The 20,033-nt window shown below is 42.2% G+C and overlaps 1 protein-coding gene across 11 annotated transcripts in view; it reads right to left on the bottom strand.

Annotated features, from left to right (window-relative positions):
• trappc12 (trafficking protein particle complex subunit 12) overlaps nucleotides 1-20,033 on the bottom strand; it is a 124,210-nt gene that overhangs the window by 35,981 nt on the left and 68,196 nt on the right. For all 11 annotated transcript variants that reach the window (XM_072498680.1, XM_072498686.1, XM_072498690.1 and 8 more), the window contains 2 exons: nucleotides 13,076-13,188; nucleotides 7,135-7,207 (listed from right to left, as the gene is read on the bottom strand). In XM_072498680.1, the coding sequence (XP_072354781.1) occupies nucleotides 7,135-7,207; nucleotides 13,076-13,188 (186 nt within the window). The remainder of the gene's footprint in view (nucleotides 1-7,134; nucleotides 7,208-13,075; nucleotides 13,189-20,033) is intronic.

The following is a 20,033-nucleotide window of genomic DNA, read 5'->3' as shown; positions in this document are numbered from 1 at the left end:
ACTGCTCATACATGCATTTACAACAGGGTTCAGTTGTCGTCGCTCTCCGCTGCTACCACTCCCAGCCAACTCAGCACAAACTGATGCATACTGCTCAACTACTCACAAAATAAATGTTGCGAGCCATTTGGGAAGCTGTAATTTCTAGAACTGGAAACAATAAAGGATAAGCACATACAACAGACAATGCTGGAAATACCAAGCAAGTCAGGCAGCTTCTACGGAGAAAGACACAAAGTTGGTGTTTTAAGTCCATGGTCTTTCAGCAGAAGTGATGTTTCTCTCTGCAGATTTTGTCTGACCTGTAAAGTACTCCAAGCATTTTCTATTTTTATTTCATCTTTTTCAGCAATCACAGTATTTTGCTTATGTAAAAGGAAAAGCATATACCAATCCGGGCCAAAAATCATTCTGGAATTAATTTTGATTCAATGGCCTGCCCAATTTAATTCTTTCGAGGTTTCATTTATATTCACTTTTGAACTCATCCTACACTGCCGTCGTCATCACTTAGCTTCGCCAAGAACCAATCCCACCTGGAAACAAACCTCCAATGTTTATCTTTAAAAGCAGAATTCTTGGCTCTGTCTCAACACATCAACATTTGAAAACATTAAAACATAAAATTCATACACAAGTCAAAACAGCTCATTCTTCTATAAAATTACATCCCGCCTTACGCTCTTTACCCCAAGTAAGACTGTGACAATGGGCAGAAAGAAAAAAAACAATTAACAGATATTAAAACTAAAATCTGAAGACAACAATTATGCATTAAATTAAATTATTTTCAAAGCTACATATTGAACAGAACCGGGTTTCATCATACACTTATGAACAGATTAGCAAAACAAGCAGTTACCAATAATTTAGTAAATCATACAAATCACTGTTGCAAATGAACAATTCTCCCCATTTATATCAATATGCACTGAAGCCATGTGTTCTCCTAAGAATCATCGTTGTAGAGGAAGAGACTCAATGCATTGAACGTAAACTAATATGCAGCTGAGCTAGAAATGTAGTGATATATATCCAATCTTAAACTTGAGAATTGTTTTGAAGGATAATTATTTCAAAATTACCTGCTGCAGAGTACAATTCACAGACAGCCTGTCACATTCTAATTTTCATAGATACCCCTATAAACCAAGATCTAAACCATAGTTAGGTTTCTACTGTATATTTTAGCTCTGGTGCAGTTTACTGCAAGTTACTCAAGCATGGTAAAGTCCTGAAGTATTTTTTCAAAATCTGACATTTACTTTTAAAGTGTTACTTATGAAATGTGCATTTAAGGTGCATAAACTCAAATTACAAAAGAAATGAAGTAATTGAAGGTCTGCTGTTATTTAAACTTTGGATACAAACTTCAGCACCTTTACATGCAACAAAATTTGGGTAAATTTTAATATGAAAACCAGAATGTTTAAAATTGGTTTTATATTATTCATACATTAAAAAGTTAAAGAAATTCAAGTAATACATTTTGCATCATATGAACCTACAGTATGAAAAATATTGTTCTTTTTACTCATACCAAATAAATTTGCTGCCATAAAAAAAGTTCCATTAGTTGTTTAATGAAAAGTACACATTTTACAGGAATACGCATTCCCAGCTATGGTAGTGGAGTTGGACACTTTAGGAACTGTCAAGCGATTATTGGAAGGCATATGGAGTGCACTAGAATGATTGGGAGTAGGCTGATTTGATCTTAGTTTCAGACTAGTTCGGCACAACATCGTGGGCCCAAGGGCCTGTACTGTGCTGTACAGTTGTATGTTCTACGTTGGTGTCTAAAATGGTTGCTATATTGCCTCGTGATAACTACTGCACTTCAACATAACTCATTGTACATGAAGCCAAGACTTTTGGGATAAATAAGGCACAAATAAAATCAAAATCTTCCTTTTCATTAAAGCATTACTGAACAGTTTGCTTTACCTGTGTAAGGCACACGTTATTTGATAAATGAGAACAAATGTAAAAATCAGGAAGTGTGGTTTCTTAACTTCTGTGATAGCTGCTATAATGCGCAAGGTACTGACCACACAAAACAGGATCAGTAACACAAACCATGGATTATTGATTCAAGGTTGGCTCTGCATGTACACAAGCCTTCATTGTACTGGTACCGTCTTCAGACCGCCCACGTACAGGAGTCACATGATGTTTAACATCACATCCCTTATACTGCGTATCACGACAGGCATTTACTCTAGTACTGAAATTATGTAATGCTTCATATTCAAAATTTATACTGGTAAGTCCTCTGCGAGTTGGATTGTATCCAATGATAAATAAGTGTTACTTTTTGTGAAATGTTGTGTACAAGGCACAACATTGGATTTACAAAACATTCAGAAACTATTTAATAGGACTTACTGGTTTAATTAATATTTAAAGAAATATTATTTATCTTTGTATTTCCAGAGGAATTTATTCCAAATCCCTAAACCCACAGTATCAATGGTGTTTCTTTCATAGAATCACCATCTGTCTATAGCTGGAAGACGAGATGCAGTGGGCTAGTAATATGCAGTGACTATATTCATTTCCTATCCAGCCATATAAAATGTGGATGCTTTGACAAAGGAAGACACTCATTATCCTTCATTTTACAAAATAGAAATTTCATTTTTCCCCTCCACTTCCAAAAATTCCAGAGGCGCTGAAAACCTTTTGCCCTCCAATACCTCACCAGAATCAACTTGATTGCATGCATTGGCTTTCAGTTGAGCTTAATTTTTCAATTTTGATCTTCAGTTCTCACCATGACTTCGCCCTCCGATCTCAGTAACCCTCGCCAATACCAAAAATGTTTTGAGATCTATGCACTCCTCCAAATCAGGCCTCTTGCCGCTTCACCATGAGCAGGTGTGCTTTCAGCCACCTTGGGCTCATGCGCTGGTGTTCCCTCCCTAGACACCCGAGTTTCTCTCTTCATGATCCATAAAACTTAACTCCTTGGCCAAGCCTTTGGTTTACCATCATCATATCGCCTGACCTTAGTGTTGAGCTTTGTTCACTAATGTTGGGAAGCAGCTTCAGACTGTTTAAGTGTATTAATTACTTCATTACAAAGGTGGTGCCACTATTGTATTAAATTTGACGAGATGCTGAGTAGTTATTCAAACGGACATCGCAGCCTCGCTTGATCCTGCAAACACCAAGTGATGGATTTTGACTGATCAAAGCAGAAATCCTGGCTGTATTGCCTCCTTCCTAAAGTTAATTATCGCACTCTTATCACCACTGAAGGCAAGATCAGCTAAAGCAACACAGACAAATGATTGAACACCTCTATTTTCTTGGATTGAACAATGCACTGGATCAAATCATTGGGAGAAGTCTCATATTGTAAGTTAGTGATTCTTACTCTTTGAAATGATTAATCTAACCCCTAGTTAGTGATTGTGAAAAGGGATAACTGTAAACTTCAGAATAATTAAAAAAAAAAAATTTACAGTACGCAATTATTATTTTTTTCCAGTTAAGGGTCAATTTAGCGTGGCCAATCCACCTAACCAGCACATCTTTGGGTTGTGGGGGTGAACCCCAAGCAGACGCGGGGAGAATGTGCAAACTCCACACGAACAGTGACCCAGGGCCAGGATTCGAATCCCGGTCCTCAGCGCGATAGTCCCAGTGCTAACTACTGTGCCGTTGTGCTGCCCCAACTCCAGAATCATATCAATGGTTTGGTTGAGTGGGCAGAGAAATGGCAAATGGAATTCAATCCAGACAAATTCGAGGTAATGCAATTGGGGAGGGCAAACAAAGCAAGGGAATATGTAATAAACAGAAAGAGGGGTTGAGAGAGAGCTTTGCGTACATGTCTATAGATCCTTGAAAGCGATAGGACAGGTGGACAAGGAGATCAAGAGAGCATATGGAATACACTTTTTTTATTGGACAAGGTATTAAATAAAAAAGCAGGGATGTAATGATGGAACTGTGTCAAATGCTGGTTATGCCACTGCCGCAACTTTGAACGGCGGAGCAGACTCGATGGGCTTTATGGCCTAATTCTGCTCCTATGTCTTGTGGCCCAAGGCTATGGACCAGGGTCACCACATTACAGGAAGGAAAAATTGTTCTGGAGAGAATGCAGAGATTTATAAAAATGTTGCCAGGGCTTGAAAAATTCAGCTGGGAGGAGAGATTGGAGAGGCTAGGGTTGTTTTCCTTGGAACAGAGATGGCTAAGCGGTGACCCGAGGTGTACAACAATTCTAGGGGCCTAGATAGGCTAGGCCCTAGCTGGGGAGTCAATACCAGGGGCCATGGATTTAAGGTAATTGGTTGAAGGATTAGAGGGGACATGAGGAAAAATTGTTTTCATCCAGACGGTGCTGGGTGCCTCAAATTCACTGCCTAGGTTGGTGGTTGAGACTGCAATGCTCAACCCATTTACAATATACCTAGATCTGCATCTGAAGTGCTGTAACCTGTAAGATTACAGTTTTGGGCTCTGTATCTACGGAAGGATGTGCTGGCCTTGGAGAGGGTCCAGAGGAGGTTCACAAGAATGGTCCCTGGAATGAAGGACTTGTCATCTGAGGAGCGGTTGAGGACTCTGGGTCTGCACTTGAAGGAGTTTAGAAGGATGAGGGGAGATCTCATTGAAAATTACAGGATACCGAGAGGGCTAAATAGGGTGAACGCGAAGAGGATGTTTCCACTAGCAGGAGAAACTAAAACCTGAGAGAACAGCCTCAGACTGAAGGGACAATCTTTTAAAACAGAGAGAGGAGGAATTCCTTCAGCCAGAAGGTGGTGAATCTGTGGAATTCATTGCGGCAGAAGGCTGTGGAGTCCAAATCAGAGTGTCTTTAAGATCGAGATAGATAGGTTCTTGATTCATAAGGGGATCAAGGGTTATAGGGAGAAGGCAGGAGAAAGGGGATGAGAAACATATTAGTCATGACTGAACGGCGGAGCAGACTCGATAGGCTATATAGCCTAATTCTGCTCCTATGTCTTGTGGTCGAAGGCTATGGACCAGGGGCTGGGAAGTGGGATTAAAATGTGCGTTAATTTTTTCTCTTTTTTGGCTGGCACAGACAAAATGGGCTGAATGGCCTCTTTCCCAACTTTTCTATAGTTCTGAAACCAAAATCTGTATATATCTGTATGATTGCTTTCACAAATAATAATCAGGAGTGTCCAGTTGAACTTGCTCAGAATAACAGTGCTGTACTTCTAATCTTAGTCTAAACTTGGCTAAAACCTTTACACGCTGAAATGACAGTCTATGATTGAAGTTCCCATACTAATTAGCTTGTGACACAACAAACCATTTGTTTGGAAATGTAGGAGTTTTAAAAGCAGTGACACTTTTTTGAGGTAAACTCAGTTTCCCCCATTTTATTCTGGGTTTAGATGCGGTTGCTTCTATACACCTGGCCCACGTTCATATTTTGCTGGCACATTGTGTCCCAATATTCTGCTATTATCCATCTGACCCTAGTTATACTGTTCGCTCTCTTCTGCCCAAACTTGATACCTGGACTCTCCTCATTCTCCAGACTCCTATTACAGAAATAAAAAGGAGATAAAAGAATAACAATGGAAAATGAAAATGAGGGTAGCACATGGGACCCGGATTTAATTCCCACCTTGGGTGACGGCCTGTGTGGTGTTTGCATGATCTCCCAGTGTCTGCATTGGTTTCCTCCCACAGTCCAAAGATGTGCAGATTAGGTGGATTGGCCAAGCTAAATTGCTCCTTGGGTGTCCAAAGATGTGGAGGATAGGTGGGTGATGGGATTACGGGGAGAGGGAAGGGGAGTGTGCCTAGATAGGGTGCTGATTCAGATGGTCAGTGCAGACTCAATGGGCCAAATTACCTCTTTCTGCACCATCGGGATTCTAAGTGAAAAGAAAAGTTCAGAAAGTTGGCTGGTAGCTTGTTTTCACAGTCTGACATTTGATGAGATTTAATTGGCAAAATCGGTGATGTGGTTGACAGATGCTGCCAGTTATTGACAACATTCAAACAGGCGATCAAAGGTTTTTAAAAAATTATTCTAAGGTTGCTTGAAATCCATGGGGTGTCTCAGATAGAGTGAACACTTGTGTATAAGTAAATGTGGACTCGGCAAAATCGATAATATCTGGCCCATTACAGCATCATATTAATTGTTTTTGGAGAGGATGAGAAGAGAAAGAGGATCCCCCCCTCTTTACTTGCAAGCAACCTTGATAATCAAATGACCATCATTTAGCAGTGCAAGTTATCTCTGAAACCAGACATCACAACCAGCCCTTCTTGCCTACATACCTATATTACTGCAGCCTAGGCACGCACCTCCCCAATTGATTTGGCTCAGATTATGAGCAGCATGCATTATTCAGTTTTAAACGAGTCTCCATATTCTTAGAATAGAGCTTAATTCTAAAGGCTGCAACGAGTAGAATATTAACAATTCTGTCACTAACAAGTTCCTTTCAGGGAATACCAGTCCTTTTAGTAAAATAGGAAAAACATGCCCAACATTAGCATGTTAATGAATTTGAAATTTTCTAACTCAAGCAATGAAAATCATATGCAAATGATGGGGATAAACAATTATCAGGTGTACCATGAAGTCAGATCAACAGTGTTCAGACCTACAGTCATGCTTGTCTGTTCTGCCAGTTTTCCCAGCTGCATAATTGGCTAAACTGTGTGCATCCAGTGCTTCAAAGATATGCACAAGACTGTCAATTTTTGGCCAGTCTAAGTTATCTGCTCCATGCAGCTGTGGAATGTTTGTAAGTTAAGCTAAAGATTGACATTCAATTACAGACTTTATTGACAGCTGATAGGAAAGCCTTCAAAATGCAGGAGTTTGTTCGGGTTTCTCAAATTTCAGTATTCTTATTTCACCGGGTGCAGCCTTTCTTACAACATTACTTCTATATACATTAATTGCCTTGAAAATATAACACTTAAAAGAGTTCCACAAATTTGCAGCACAATTACAAGTTGAAATTAAGCTGAACAGTATACTCCTCTGAAAATGTTTAGATTGTCTGGCCGTTTCCTTATTTAAACCACTTTAAAACGGAGTTATTTGTACAACATTAATGATATCTATGAAAACTGGCATTAACCTTTAATAAAAAAAGTTACGAAAATCCACACCTTGTCTGTTCTCAGAGGATACATTGATCATACTTCCATCTTCAGCGAGTCCATTTTCTAGGTTATCAATGACCTGTGTGAAAGATAAGTAGTTTAGAAGGTGAAAAATTACATATTCATTAAAATATTCAAAGCAACTAATGAAGAGTGGTTTCTTTGGAAAACAAATTTTGATATATACCCTGCCATAGTGCTCATGAAAGATTATACTGTTAATTTAACTATACATCCAAAAAATGTGATCAAGGCAAAAGCATTTAATGTTCATTAGTATATCTGAAAATGCAAATACAGGCAAAATAAATGATCATGTCACTTCTGTTCCACTAAATTATAAAAGGAAACAAAACCTGGTAAGTATTCACAGGAAGGAAAATAAACAACCAAATAAAGTCAAGATAAAATAACTGAAGCTAATAGATATAATGATGCTCCTTTCTTTCACATTATTGAGAACTTAAAAAAAAAGGAAAATATTTTTACCATGGTTAAAATCAACTTCCTGTTCCAAAAATATACCCAGAATGACGTAAACCTTTATTTAAAGTTTGAACCTGCTTATTTCTGTGTGATCAAATGAGAATGTTATATTTGTGGCTGAAGCAGAAAGCTAGATTATGTTATAATGGTCCAAAACAAAGTTTGAAGAAACTATCTGCATGCTTAAGTAATTTAAAAGAAAATAAATTTAGAGTACCCAATTCATTTTTTTCCCAATTATGGGACAATTTATTGTGGTCAATTCACCTACCCTGCAGATCTTTTTGGGTTGTGGGGGTGAGACCCATGCAGACGCGGAGAATGTGCACACTCCACACGGGCAGTGACCCTGGGCTGGGTTCGAACCAGGGTCCTCGGCGCCGTGAGGCATCAGTGCTAACCACTGTGCCACCATGCTACCCCTCTGCATGCTTAAGTGATGCATGTCACCTAAGGCGCAACAATTTACAAATTAGAACCTGGAAATTACAGTCAATATTATTTTTATACCAATAGTTTGATTAATTTTCAAGAAGTAGGAAACAAGGGTGCTCAAGGTATAATCTGTGTTTTACAATATTGATAGAGTATAGTTTTATTCATATGGGTACTGGTTGAATGTATATAGCTAAAGAAGCAAATTATTAAAATTGGCTTGACTATGGGAACCCAGTCATTTTCTCAAATAATGAATTAACCATTGTGTTCCAGTATATTCAGCACTGCAAACGTATTGTTCTCTATCTAATCAATTCTTAAGGTCTCCGCCAAGCTATGAGACATAGCAAAATGTGCGAAAACATATCCAGTACTTTTCCTAAGACTGCGCACGCAGACACTAAGCTAGTTTTGATAGGCACCAGTCAATCTCCCGTAATGTCCAATATTTGATTAACAAATCATCCTTTAAGTAACAGACATTCATTTGAACAAATCAGGAGGTCTCAGCTGAGAATTAAAAGCCAACGAGCATAAATGAGGGGTTAAACCAAAGATAAGAATTCCCTTAAAACTAGGACCTTGTGGTTGAAGTCTGTTGTCCCTGAATTCTTCAATCATCTATCTGTTTGTTTTTGTATAGTGATTTCTTTGTGCTTATGCTTCTTGCCACGTGCTTGACTTTTTAACATATTTTGTTTCTAAGTTTTTATTAATTTCTTACTCAAGTGTATACCAGTGAGTAATTAGCAATAAAGTCATATTTTTGACACCTCCCACCAACCGGACTACAGATTCTTATTAGAAGGTAAAACAAGAGTCCCCACAAACATCAATGAGTAATACTCAATGGCCTAAGATCACAAAATCTGTAGAGGATCTCATACGTTTCTGAACTACATTTCATAATGTCCCGTTCAGCCAATCGTTGTGAGAATCTTCACCCAACAACATGCAATCCATTTGGGATTATTCAGTTGTTTCAGTACCAAACAATTTGAATTGCCCAATAAATTAAGAAACATAAATTACATTCTGGTGTGAATTTAAGTGTTATAATATTTAAAATATCAGATTTGAACAAAAAGTTTGAATTAAGAATAGTTTCTTGTACTATACACAGTGGTGGGGAATGACCATGATGAAAATGAGTTATTTTAGATGTGAAATAAATAAATGCATTTCATCAATTACTGTACGTTTTTAAAGGGATGCCACATTCACAGAGTTCAGCATAATTACTCAATGACTGAATTTTTACTTTCAGGAAAAACTACTAGCTCACAACAGACTGACCGCCTGTGTTTAAGTAAAAAACAAAGGCACAGTACACTGATACTCTAACACATCATTACAGATTAATGCTCTAACAATTTCCTAGAGAGCAAGCACCTGAGCTCAGCTGTGCTGTAGAGGTGAGTTGGCAATGGAAGATGGGAAGCAACGAGAGAGGTATCAGTGCTTTCAATTTCACAAAGGCTATAAGATGTTTGTCACCACCATCTCCAACTGCCACAATCAGACCTGATTCCTTAGCCGCCAAGATGTAATTCTGCCACCCTAAAAATTGTTGACTGGACTTTAGTTTTATTAAGAATTCCAGAATCCTTACCATACAAGGATTTATGCAAATTTCAAGTTGAAACTGAACACGTGCTAAAGTTAAAAACGTACCCAGTGTTTATATATGAAAGTAAATCAACTATAATGTTGGCCCACATGAGCCATTCAGCTTTCAGATCAGTTTGACATCACAAATCACCATTTGCCGATCATTAAATCACAACTGCTGTGGACCTTCTGCATGACATCATATCTATTTAAATGTTAAATGTCAAAACTTCAGTAGTTTAACAAATACAATGAATGTTCATTACTTCAGTCACATAGTTTGATCATGTAAGTGGCTAATGAATATAGAGGCCCAAATAACTTACACTTTCTAAATTAAGTGTCCTGGAGCTTTAAAACAAAATACACCTTAAAGTTAAATTGTGCAGTTTGGGAACAGTTACAGAATGGTGAACAAATTGCTTCATCGCTTCATGCCTGTAATATTTAGACAAATAAAATACTTTTCGCACTTCAGTAGTGATATTGTAAGCGCACCCCAAACAAGTATTTGAGCATCCAAACCATTTTTTCTCATACAGAGCAGTGACATTGGGCAGTACGGTGGCGCAGTGGTTAGCACTGCTGCCACATAGCACCGAGGACCCAGGTTCGATCCAGTCCCGGGTCTTCCTGTGTCTTTGTGGGTCGCATCCCCACAACCCAAAAAGATGTGCAGGGTAGGTGAATTGGCCATGCTAAATTGCCCCTTAATTGGAAAAAATAATTGGGTACTCTAAAATTATAAAAATGAAAATAGCTTGTTCAATAAAAGTCACACTATCGAAGGGAAACCATGTGACGAACTTTACAAATGCAATAGACAAAGGACAATGCAGCAAAGGAACAGGCCCTTCAGCCCTCCAAGCCTGCACCCATCATGTGTCCTATCTAGACCAACCGCCTGTACCCTTCTATACCCAGTCTGTTCATGTGCCTATCCAGATAAGTCTCAAAGGTCGCTAACGTATCTGCCTCAACCACCTCCCTTGGCAGTGCATTCCACCACCACCCTGTGTAAAAAAACTTCCGTGCACATCTCCACTGAACATGTCCCCCCTCACCTTGAACTTGTGCCCCCTTGTAATTGTAATTTCCACCCTGAGAAAAAGCCTCCAACTGTTCACCCTATCTATACCCCTAATAATATTATAAATTTCTATCAGGTTGCCCCTCAGCCTCCGTCTCTCTAGGGAGAACAATCCCAGTTTATTCAATCTGTCCTCATAGCTAATACCCTCCATACCAGGCAACATCCTGGTAAAACTTGTCTGTACTCTCTCCAAAGCCTCCACTTCCTTCTGGTAGTGTGGCGATCAGAATTGGATACAGTATTCCAAATGTGGCCTAACCAACGTTTTATGTAACTGACATAATTTTCGAGCTCTTTTTTAAATAAATTTTGAATACCCAATTCATTTTTTCCCAATTAAGAGGCAATTTAGCGTGGCCAAGCCACCTACCCTGCACATAGTTTTGGGTTGTGGGGGCGAAACCCACGCAAACATGGGGAGAATGTGCAAACTCCACAAGGACAGTGAGCCAGAGCCGGGATCGAACCTGGGACCTCGGTGTCGTGAGGCAGCAGCACTAACCACAGCGCCACCGTGCTGCCCTATTTTCAAGCTCCCGTCCTATGAAGGCAAGCATGCCGTATGCTTTCTTTACCACCATTTCCACCTGTGCTGCCACTTTTGAGGATCTGTGGACCTGCACACCCAGATCTCTGTGTCTATGCTCCTGTTGGTTCTGCCATTTATTTTATAGCTCCCACCTGAATTGGATCGACCAAAATGCATCACCTTGCATTTGTCCACGTTAAATTCCATCTGCCATTTCTCTGCCCAATTTTGCAGCCTATCTATAGCCTGTTGTATTCTCTGACAATCTTCATCACTATCCGCAACTCCTGTAATCGCAGTATCATTCTCAAACTTGCTAATCAGACCCGCTACATTTTCTTCCAAGTCATTTATATATATATATATATATATATATATTACAAACAGCACAGGTCCCAGTACTGATCACTGCGGAACACCACTAGTTACAGACCTCCATTTGGAAAAACATCCTTCCACTGCTACCTGTCTTCTATGGCCAAGCCAGTTCTGAATCCACCCAGCTAGTTCACTCCTGACCCCTTGTGATTTAATGTTTTTCACCAGCCTGCCATGAGGGACCTTATCAAATGCTTTACTAAAGTCCATGTAGACAACATCCACAGCCCTTCACTCAATCATTTTTGTCACCTCCTCAAAAAATTAAATTAAATTAGTGAGACACGACCTCGTACAAAACCATGCTGCCTGTCGCTAATAAGACCATTCACTTCCAAATGTGTATAGATCCTATCTCTGAGAATCTTTTCCAACAATTTCACTATCACTGACATCAAGCTCACTGGCCTATAGTTACCCGGGTCATCCTTGCAATCCTCCTTAAATAACGGCAACATTGGCTACCCTCCAATCCTCTGGGATCTCACCTGTGGCCAATAAGGACACAAAGATTTCTGTTAGAGTCGCAGTGATTTCATCTCGTCTCCCTCAGTAATCTGGGATAGATGCCATCTGGCTCTGGTCATTTGTCTACCTTAATGCTTTTTAAAGCATTTTACTAAAGTAAAGATGCCATAGTTCCAGATGACCATAGGCTGCTTTCCCCTTTCAGGGAGAGAGCTGACTGGTGGTAATTTAACATGAGGATCACATGAGGGACAAGGTTGAGAAGGTGGTCCTTCATGAATAGCCTCAGCTGAACCTGTGCTGTTGCCCTAAGCTCTGCATCGCGAACCAGCTGTCCAGCCAACTGAGTAAACCAGCAATATACAATGGACTGGTGGGACTGTCAGAGCTGCCATTTCCCCACGGGATTAATTTCCTTACCTGCCCCTTGGAAACATACTAAGGAAGACAAAGCATTTCCCCATATGGAATTGTGCATGGATTGGTTGAGGGCGAGGGGGGAAAGAAGGGATTTTGGGGTCCGTGAGGTCATGTTGGTCCAATCTTCATTGCCAAAACATAAGCTTAAAACAAAACATCACTGGGACAGACTGTATACTCACTGTCAAAAACAGCAATGACTAAAGAGAGAAATGCACAAGTCAAAATAAAATCAAACTTTGAGAGTGCATGTGGAGAAACGTTTGGGAATTCTCATGACAACAGTTGTCTAAACATGTAAATTGTTTCCACCACTGAATAAGTTTTCATATTTGGCTATTTCATGTGTGGCTACACAAATAGAAAAATAAATGACTCAAATAGATTTTTCACCAATGGACTAGTAACAGAATCCTCCTCGGACTTTTCTGCAATTGCAAACTTTATTGAGCAGAGTTCATTTCTCAGGAGTAAGGCACAATTGACCCACCCAAATGTACATTCTTAAAAACTTATGGTTTTACCTTTAGACAAGTTACTTTCATGGCATGCAGTCTGTCCAATGATTCCTGTGGTTTCCCCAAGTACTGTGGAAGTTCTGCATGTAGGACTCTCATAGAAAATGGTATCATGGACCCTAACAATGCAATTGAAAAAACTATGTTACAGAACAGCAAGACATTTTGTATTTACGCAATCTTGTGTTTTCAGATATACGTTTTGAATGGATTGTTGACTTATTTATTTTTAACATAACATTTAAGAATATTCATTTAATATAAACTCTGGCTGCATGTGTCAAGACCATCAATTTCTATTTTATAAAAATCCGTGGCAGTCAATTCAATTTGAATCATCTCTAAAAGGTTAATGGATCATCGGCTCTCCTTTCTAATCCTAAATCAAATCAGCTCTACGTACAGGATTTTTGTGGTGATAAACTGAGAAGACACATTGAAAAATTAACAGGTTTGTTAGATAAAACTGCTGAACTTGGAGACGTGATGCCTAATACAAATAAAATTTCCCAGAAAAACAATTTAGTTTTGGATACTGAATAGGAGTGGTACATACAGACACCCAACACAACTGGAACCAAGAACATATCAAATACTTATACATGTCAGTTACGCACAATAAAGCCTGTGGTTGAAAGGATTAAAGCTCTACCATAGCAGTGCTTTACGGTGTGGCAGGGAAGTGAAACGCAGGGGGTGGCAGCAAGTAAGGAACAGGGGGCAAGTAAGGAAGAGGGAGGAAGGACAAGTTGAGAAATGAAGGAAGGTGGGGAGGGGTGGGAGAAGGAGAGTGCGAGGGATGTGAGAGTGGGGAGGGAGGCGAGAGTGGGGAGGGATGGGAGAGAGGGGAGGGATGGGAGATGGGGGAGGGATGGGAGAATTGGAGGGAGAAGGGAAAAGATGGGGAAGGGCGAGAGAGGGGGATTGGAAACGAGAGGAATGACAGAGCCAGGACATGGGTGAGAATGAGGAACAGCAGCATAAAGAAAATGTTTTTCTAAGTTCGTACTATTTGATTTTCCTTTCCCTTGTTGCTTCTTCTCTCTCCCCCCCTCTCCAAGAATATGTAAAGATATCTCAGGTGTCTCACAAGCGTGAATTCATAGAATTTACAGTGCAGAAGGAGGCCATTCGGCCCATCAAGTCTGCACCAGCTCTTGGAAAGAGCCACCCTACCCAAGCCCACACCTCCACCCTATCCCCATAACCCAGTAACTCCAATTTTGGACACTAAGGGCAATTTAGCATGTCTGATCCACCTACCCTGCACATCTTTGGACTGTGGGAGGAAACCGGAGTACCCGGAGGAAACCCACGCACACACCGGGAGAACGTGCAGACTCCGCACAGATAGTGACCTAAGCCGGGAATCAAACCTGGGACCCTGGAGCTGTGAAGTAATTATGCTAACCACTATGCTACCGTGCTGCCCAAAATGTTTTTGATCAAAATTTGGAGAGTAATCTGAGACTTTGTTACACACTGAATCAACTGATTGTGTTTCTTATAGCTCAAGAAGGCAGATGGAAGAACTACACCTAATGAAGGTGCAAATGCTGCAAATATAGAAATTCATTACATCTGCATCCTGGCACATGGAGGGCGAGAAAGGAGCAATCTTGATTATGAGGCTTCAAACTTACTACTTTATAGAGTACTATTGAAAGCGCAATCACAGTCTCTACTTTTAAATTATCCACTTATTTGTGCATTTTTTGTGCCGATAGTGGAAGCATCTTTTTAAATCTCTCATCAGCACTGAACGCTGAGTTAATATAGCATCGACTAGAGTAAATCTCCCTTAGTTTGCTTTGAACCATATGCCTATAAAAAAACTATATTGCTCTGAATGTTCTGTTTTCCGCATCAACCGCCGTTATAAATTGATATGATCCCAATTGATGTTATAGCTGGACAGGAAGATCCCAGAATGGAACTCTGGCTCAAAAAACTGTAACATTTACTTTTTAAAATAAAACATGGAGGAAGAGAGTGACAGGACCGCTAATTAATTTTAAGAAGAAAAAATGATTAAACATGAAAAAATTGGATGATAGAATACTCCTTTACTCCCCCCTTAGCTTAACAAATACACACAGATTTTAAGATTAACATGGATTACAAAGTACATCTTAAGCTTCAATGGCCCATTTAACACAAATTCCCTTTTAAGCACACAGGTTGGCTGTGGTCAAATACACGCTTGCCGTTCTGAACCCAAGTTAGTGTCTGTGGATTTCTTCTCAGAATCCTCCCAGATGATTGTCAACTGTGGCAAATGCATGATTTTAGAGACATTGGATGACAAACATTTGGCAATCTAAGGGTTAAAAGCCTGGGCTAGAGTGTGTTTGGCTCCAGTAGTCATGCTTTTAAGTGAACCTTGTTTTGCAAGACCAGAAAGCTTTTTGGAGCCAGAGGGGAAATTGACCATCGTACAAGCCTGGGCTGATGCACTGTTGTTTGACTAGGGGGAATCCCTGGGGAGTTGATGCACTTTCAGCCTAGGGAGCTATTGCCATTGCTGGGTGCAGCTCAGGTATTCAGACATTTTAAAAAAAGCTTTTGAGTCGAGTTCTGATCTGACAACCGTTTAGATCACAAGTCTGCATGTTCTCCCCGTGTCTGCGTGAGGTTCCTCCCACAAGTCCCAAAGACGACCTTGTTTGGTGAATTGGACATTGAATTCTCCCTCAGTGAACCCGAACAGGTGCCTTAGTGTGGCGACGAGGGGATTTTCACAGTAACTTCATTGCAGTGTTAATGTAAGTCTATTTGTGACACTAATAAAGATATTATTACAAAAGTTAAGTATTCTGTTCTCACTGCAGGATAGTTAAAAAAGAGCAATAGTATTTAAAGCAGTGCAGAATTGTCAGGGGACAAGGGGGGAGCTGAAACAAGCTAGGTGGAACAGCTTTTTGAAGACAACCAGCCAAAGTCTGCAGGGGTTCTAACAGGAGCCAAATCTATTGTGGAAAGCAAATCTGTTCTGTGCCACTGGTATGCAGGATGGATTGAGAGCTGTATATTTGTTTCTTTCTTGTTGTTGAATTGGGAATAGAAATAGTAATTAAGGCTATTTACTATATTTAGTAGTATTATAAGGGATGATTGTAAGCTATTTTCGGGTATGAGGTTGTATATTTTAAATACTCTGTTAATAATAAAGATTTGTTTTAAAATATCAAATCCTTATTTTTTTGTTCAATCACCCCTTCAGCAAAGTATACTTTCCGCAGAGTCTGAAACAAAATAAAATAAAATATTAGGGTTTCGGTCCAGCATCCTAACCACTGTGGGGTCTCTGTATGGGGATGGTAATACACAAGGGTCTCCAAACTCCACCCCCAAAAGCACACTTGAAGATCTTCTCTCACAATAATGCTTTCCCTTAGCAGTTTGCAATCCATAATCCATAACCGTTAACAACAAATCCAGTCCAGAATTTTACATCAACTCCTTTAGGATTTCTTTGTCTTGATTGCAGTATAAACTGTTCATAATTGCTTTAACTCTTAATTCCCAGACTGTATTGAAATGACAATGTAATGCGTATTCATCTTAAAATCTGTATGTATTTGTTAAGCTGAGTAAAGGAGTATTCTATCATCCAATTTTTCATGTTTCATTATTTTTTCTTCTTAAAACACTCCATTTACCTCTGAAGTCTGCTTTAAATCTAGTTACTGCAATTGTCTCTTTAACTCAGAACACTTTGCTTACTCTTCCTTGAACTCTTCTGAATATCTTGGGTCTTGTTCTCTTAACTCCAATCGTCTTAAGAAATTATTTTTGACGCAAGTCCCTCATTAGCTGGATTGCATCTTGTTCCTTAGGAAACTTGCATCCTTGCAACTCCCTTCTCCTGCCCAGCTTCCCCCAGCAGAGTTGAGAGCTGTTCACTCCCTAATGTCCTGTATCCATTTGCTCTGGCTTCCAGTTAAAATTAACAAAGGAAAGTATTTCCCCCTCTAGAAAGTGGCCTCCTGTTGCAAAGCAACAACTTATTTCTATTTACTCTTCGCGCTGTAACCTTTGCTAAGCATAATAGAGACACGGTTGAAACTTAACTAACCTGCACACAAGCAAACACCTTTGTCTAGCATGAATCGAACTATTGGTTTTACCCGCCCAGGCACAGAAACATTAAATTAAATAAACTGAAGACTATACCTTATTTCCAGTGTTTATCAATACAAATATTAATCACTTAAAACTACCTGTTTTCCTAACAAAATAAAATACGAAATAGCAAAATACCACTTTAAGAACTTTGCTTAAACGTCTAACAATTGCTCACATGCCTCTTACATCCTATTTGGGTTCTTCAACAGTACTTTTCGGTAGCGAGTTCCTAATTTTGCCCCAGTCTAGGTTAGGAAGGCTCACTTGACAGTGGTGTTCCCATGCATACTGCTGTCCCTTTAGTCTTGGTGGCAGTGGTTGCAGTTTGGGAGATGCAGTTGAAGAAGCCTTTAGCTGCAGTTCATCTTGTGGATGGTACACATTGCTGCCATCGTGCACCAGTGGTGGAGCAGTGAAGGACGAGTGCCAATCAAACAAACTGCTATGTGACTTCCGGGTGCGGCTATGTGGAGCTAAGTCGCACGTTCGGCAGCTCCCGCTAGAAACTGATTTTTGGGCTCTTTTTAGGGCCCCCAACGGTACTTTTTCGACGATTCCCAGTGTGGGAAGGGGACAGCAATATTCCCCCGGCACTGTATGGATTGGAACAGGAGTGGAGCGGTGAAAAAAGTGGGATTAGAGCAGAGAAAGGTGCGAGGGAGGAAGACCAAGATGGTGGCGGGTGGAGAGCAGGCAGCGTGGGCGCAGTGGTCACAGAAGCAGCAGGAGTTTCTCCAGCGCTGCTTCACGGAGCTGAAGGCAGAGCTGCTGGAGCCGATGAAGGCGTCAATTGACAAGCTGCTTGAGACTCAGACGGCCCAAGGTGCGGCGAACCGGGAGGTCCGGCAAAAGGTCTCGGAGAATGAGGATGAGATCTTGGGCCTGGCAGTGAAGGTGGAGGCGCATGAGGCGCTCCATAAGAAATGGCAGGCAAAGTTCGAGGACATGGCGAACCGGTCGAGAAGAAAGAATCTGCGGATTCTGGGTCTCCTGGAGGGATCGGATGTCGGAACCTAAGTGGTCACCATGTCTGTCGGGTGGGTTCGTGGGTAGGGGGGGGGCAGGTAAAAGCCGGTGGGCGTCGGTGGCTGGAAATGGAGATGGGGCCCCGCAAGGGGGGGGGGGGGGGGGAAGAGGGACTGGGCCTGGAAAGGGAGCTGCGCCAGAGGAGGCAGGGTCGGGTGGGTGGAAAGTGCGGGTTTTTCACCGCGCTGAGTGCAAGGGGGTGGGGGAGGGGGAGGGTAGAGCCCGTTGACGGACAGGAGGGGGGGGGGGGGAGGGGAGACTCCCACACTGGGGGGGGGGGGTCAATGGAGCGGCGTGAGTGGCCGGGGTCAGCAGGAGTCGGCTGACTCACGGGAGTGCAATGGGGGGAGCAATGCTGCTAGGGGAGACCTAGATTTGGGGGGGGAGGGGGAGGAGAAACCGGGTTGCTGCTGGAATGGCCAAGGGGGAGCTGGAGTCTGCAGCGGTCGGGGGTCTGCCACTGGGGGGAACGGGAAGTGCGGGGGCACGTGGCTGGCCTAGAAAGGGTCATGGCTAATCGGCGTTTGAGGGGGGGGGGGGCCCTGATCCAGCTGATAACCTGGAATGTAGGAGGCCTAAACGGGCCGGTCAAACGGGCCCGTGTGTTCGCGCACCTGAAGGGGCTGAAGGCAGTGTGGTCATGCGCCAGGAAACGCATCTGCGGGTGGCAGATCAGGTAAGGCTAAGAAAGGGGTGGTAGGGCAGGTGTTCAATTCGGGGTTGGATACAAAAAATCGAGGGGTGGCGATTTTGGTGGGGAAGCGGGTGTCGTTTGAGGCGTTGAGCATCGTGGCAGACAATGGAGGTAGGTATGTGATGTTGAGTGGTAAGCTGCAGGGGGTGCGGGTGGTCTTGATGAATGTATACTCCCCGAATTGGGACGATGCGGGGTTCATGTGCGGGGGGGGGGGGGGGGGGGGGGGGCGACGACTCCAACATGGTGCTGGATCCGGCCTTGGATCGCTCTAGGTCTAGGACGGGCAGGAGGCCGGCAGCTGAGGGGGTTTATGGACCAGATGGGAGGAGTGGATCCGTGGAGGTTTGCGAGGCCGTGGTCCAGGGAATTCTCATTCTTCTCCCATGTTCATAAGGCCTACTCTCGGATTGACTGTTTTGTAATGAGCAGGGCGCTGATTCCGAGGGTGGAGGACACGGAGTATTTGGCAATAGCCATCTCTGACCATGCCCCGCATTGGGTGGACCTCGAGCTGGGAGAGGAGAAGGACCAGTGCCCGCTGTGGCGCTTGGAGGTGGGGTTGTTGGCGGACAAGGAGGTGAGCGGGCGGGTCCGGGGATGTATAGAAAGGTACCTGGAGGCCAATAATGGGGAGGTGCAGGTAGGGGTGGTCTGGGAGGCGCTGAAGGTAGTGATCAGGGGTGAGTTGATCTCCATTAGGGCCCACAGAGAGGGGAAGGAGAGGAGAGAGAGGGAGATGCTAGTGGGGGAGATGGTAAGCATAGATAGGTGTTCAGAGGCCCCCGAGGAGGGACTACTCAAGGAGCGACGAAGCCTCCAGGCAGAGTTCGACCGGTTGACCACCAGGAAGGTGGAAGTGCAGTGGAGAAAGGTGCAAGGGGCGGTGTACGAGTACGGAGAGAAGGCTAGCCGGATGCTGGCACACCAGCTTCGGAGGCAGGAGGGAGATCTGGGGAGTTAGGGATGGAGGGGGGAGCACAGTGTGAAGTGCGGTGGGTATTAATGGGGTCTTCAGGGACTTTTACGAGGGTCTGAGTCCCCATCGGAGGAGGGGGGATGGATCGCTTTCTGGACCGGCTGAGGTTCCCGAGGGTAGAGGGGGGTCAGGTGGTG

Source organism: Scyliorhinus torazame, chromosome 4 (assembly GCF_047496885.1).
Source record: "Scyliorhinus torazame isolate Kashiwa2021f chromosome 4, sScyTor2.1, whole genome shotgun sequence".
Lineage (NCBI taxonomy): Eukaryota > Metazoa > Chordata > Chondrichthyes > Carcharhiniformes > Scyliorhinidae > Scyliorhinus > Scyliorhinus torazame.
The sequence above is the reverse complement of the archived record's forward strand: the minus strand, read 5'-3'. Positions and strand labels throughout refer to the sequence as shown.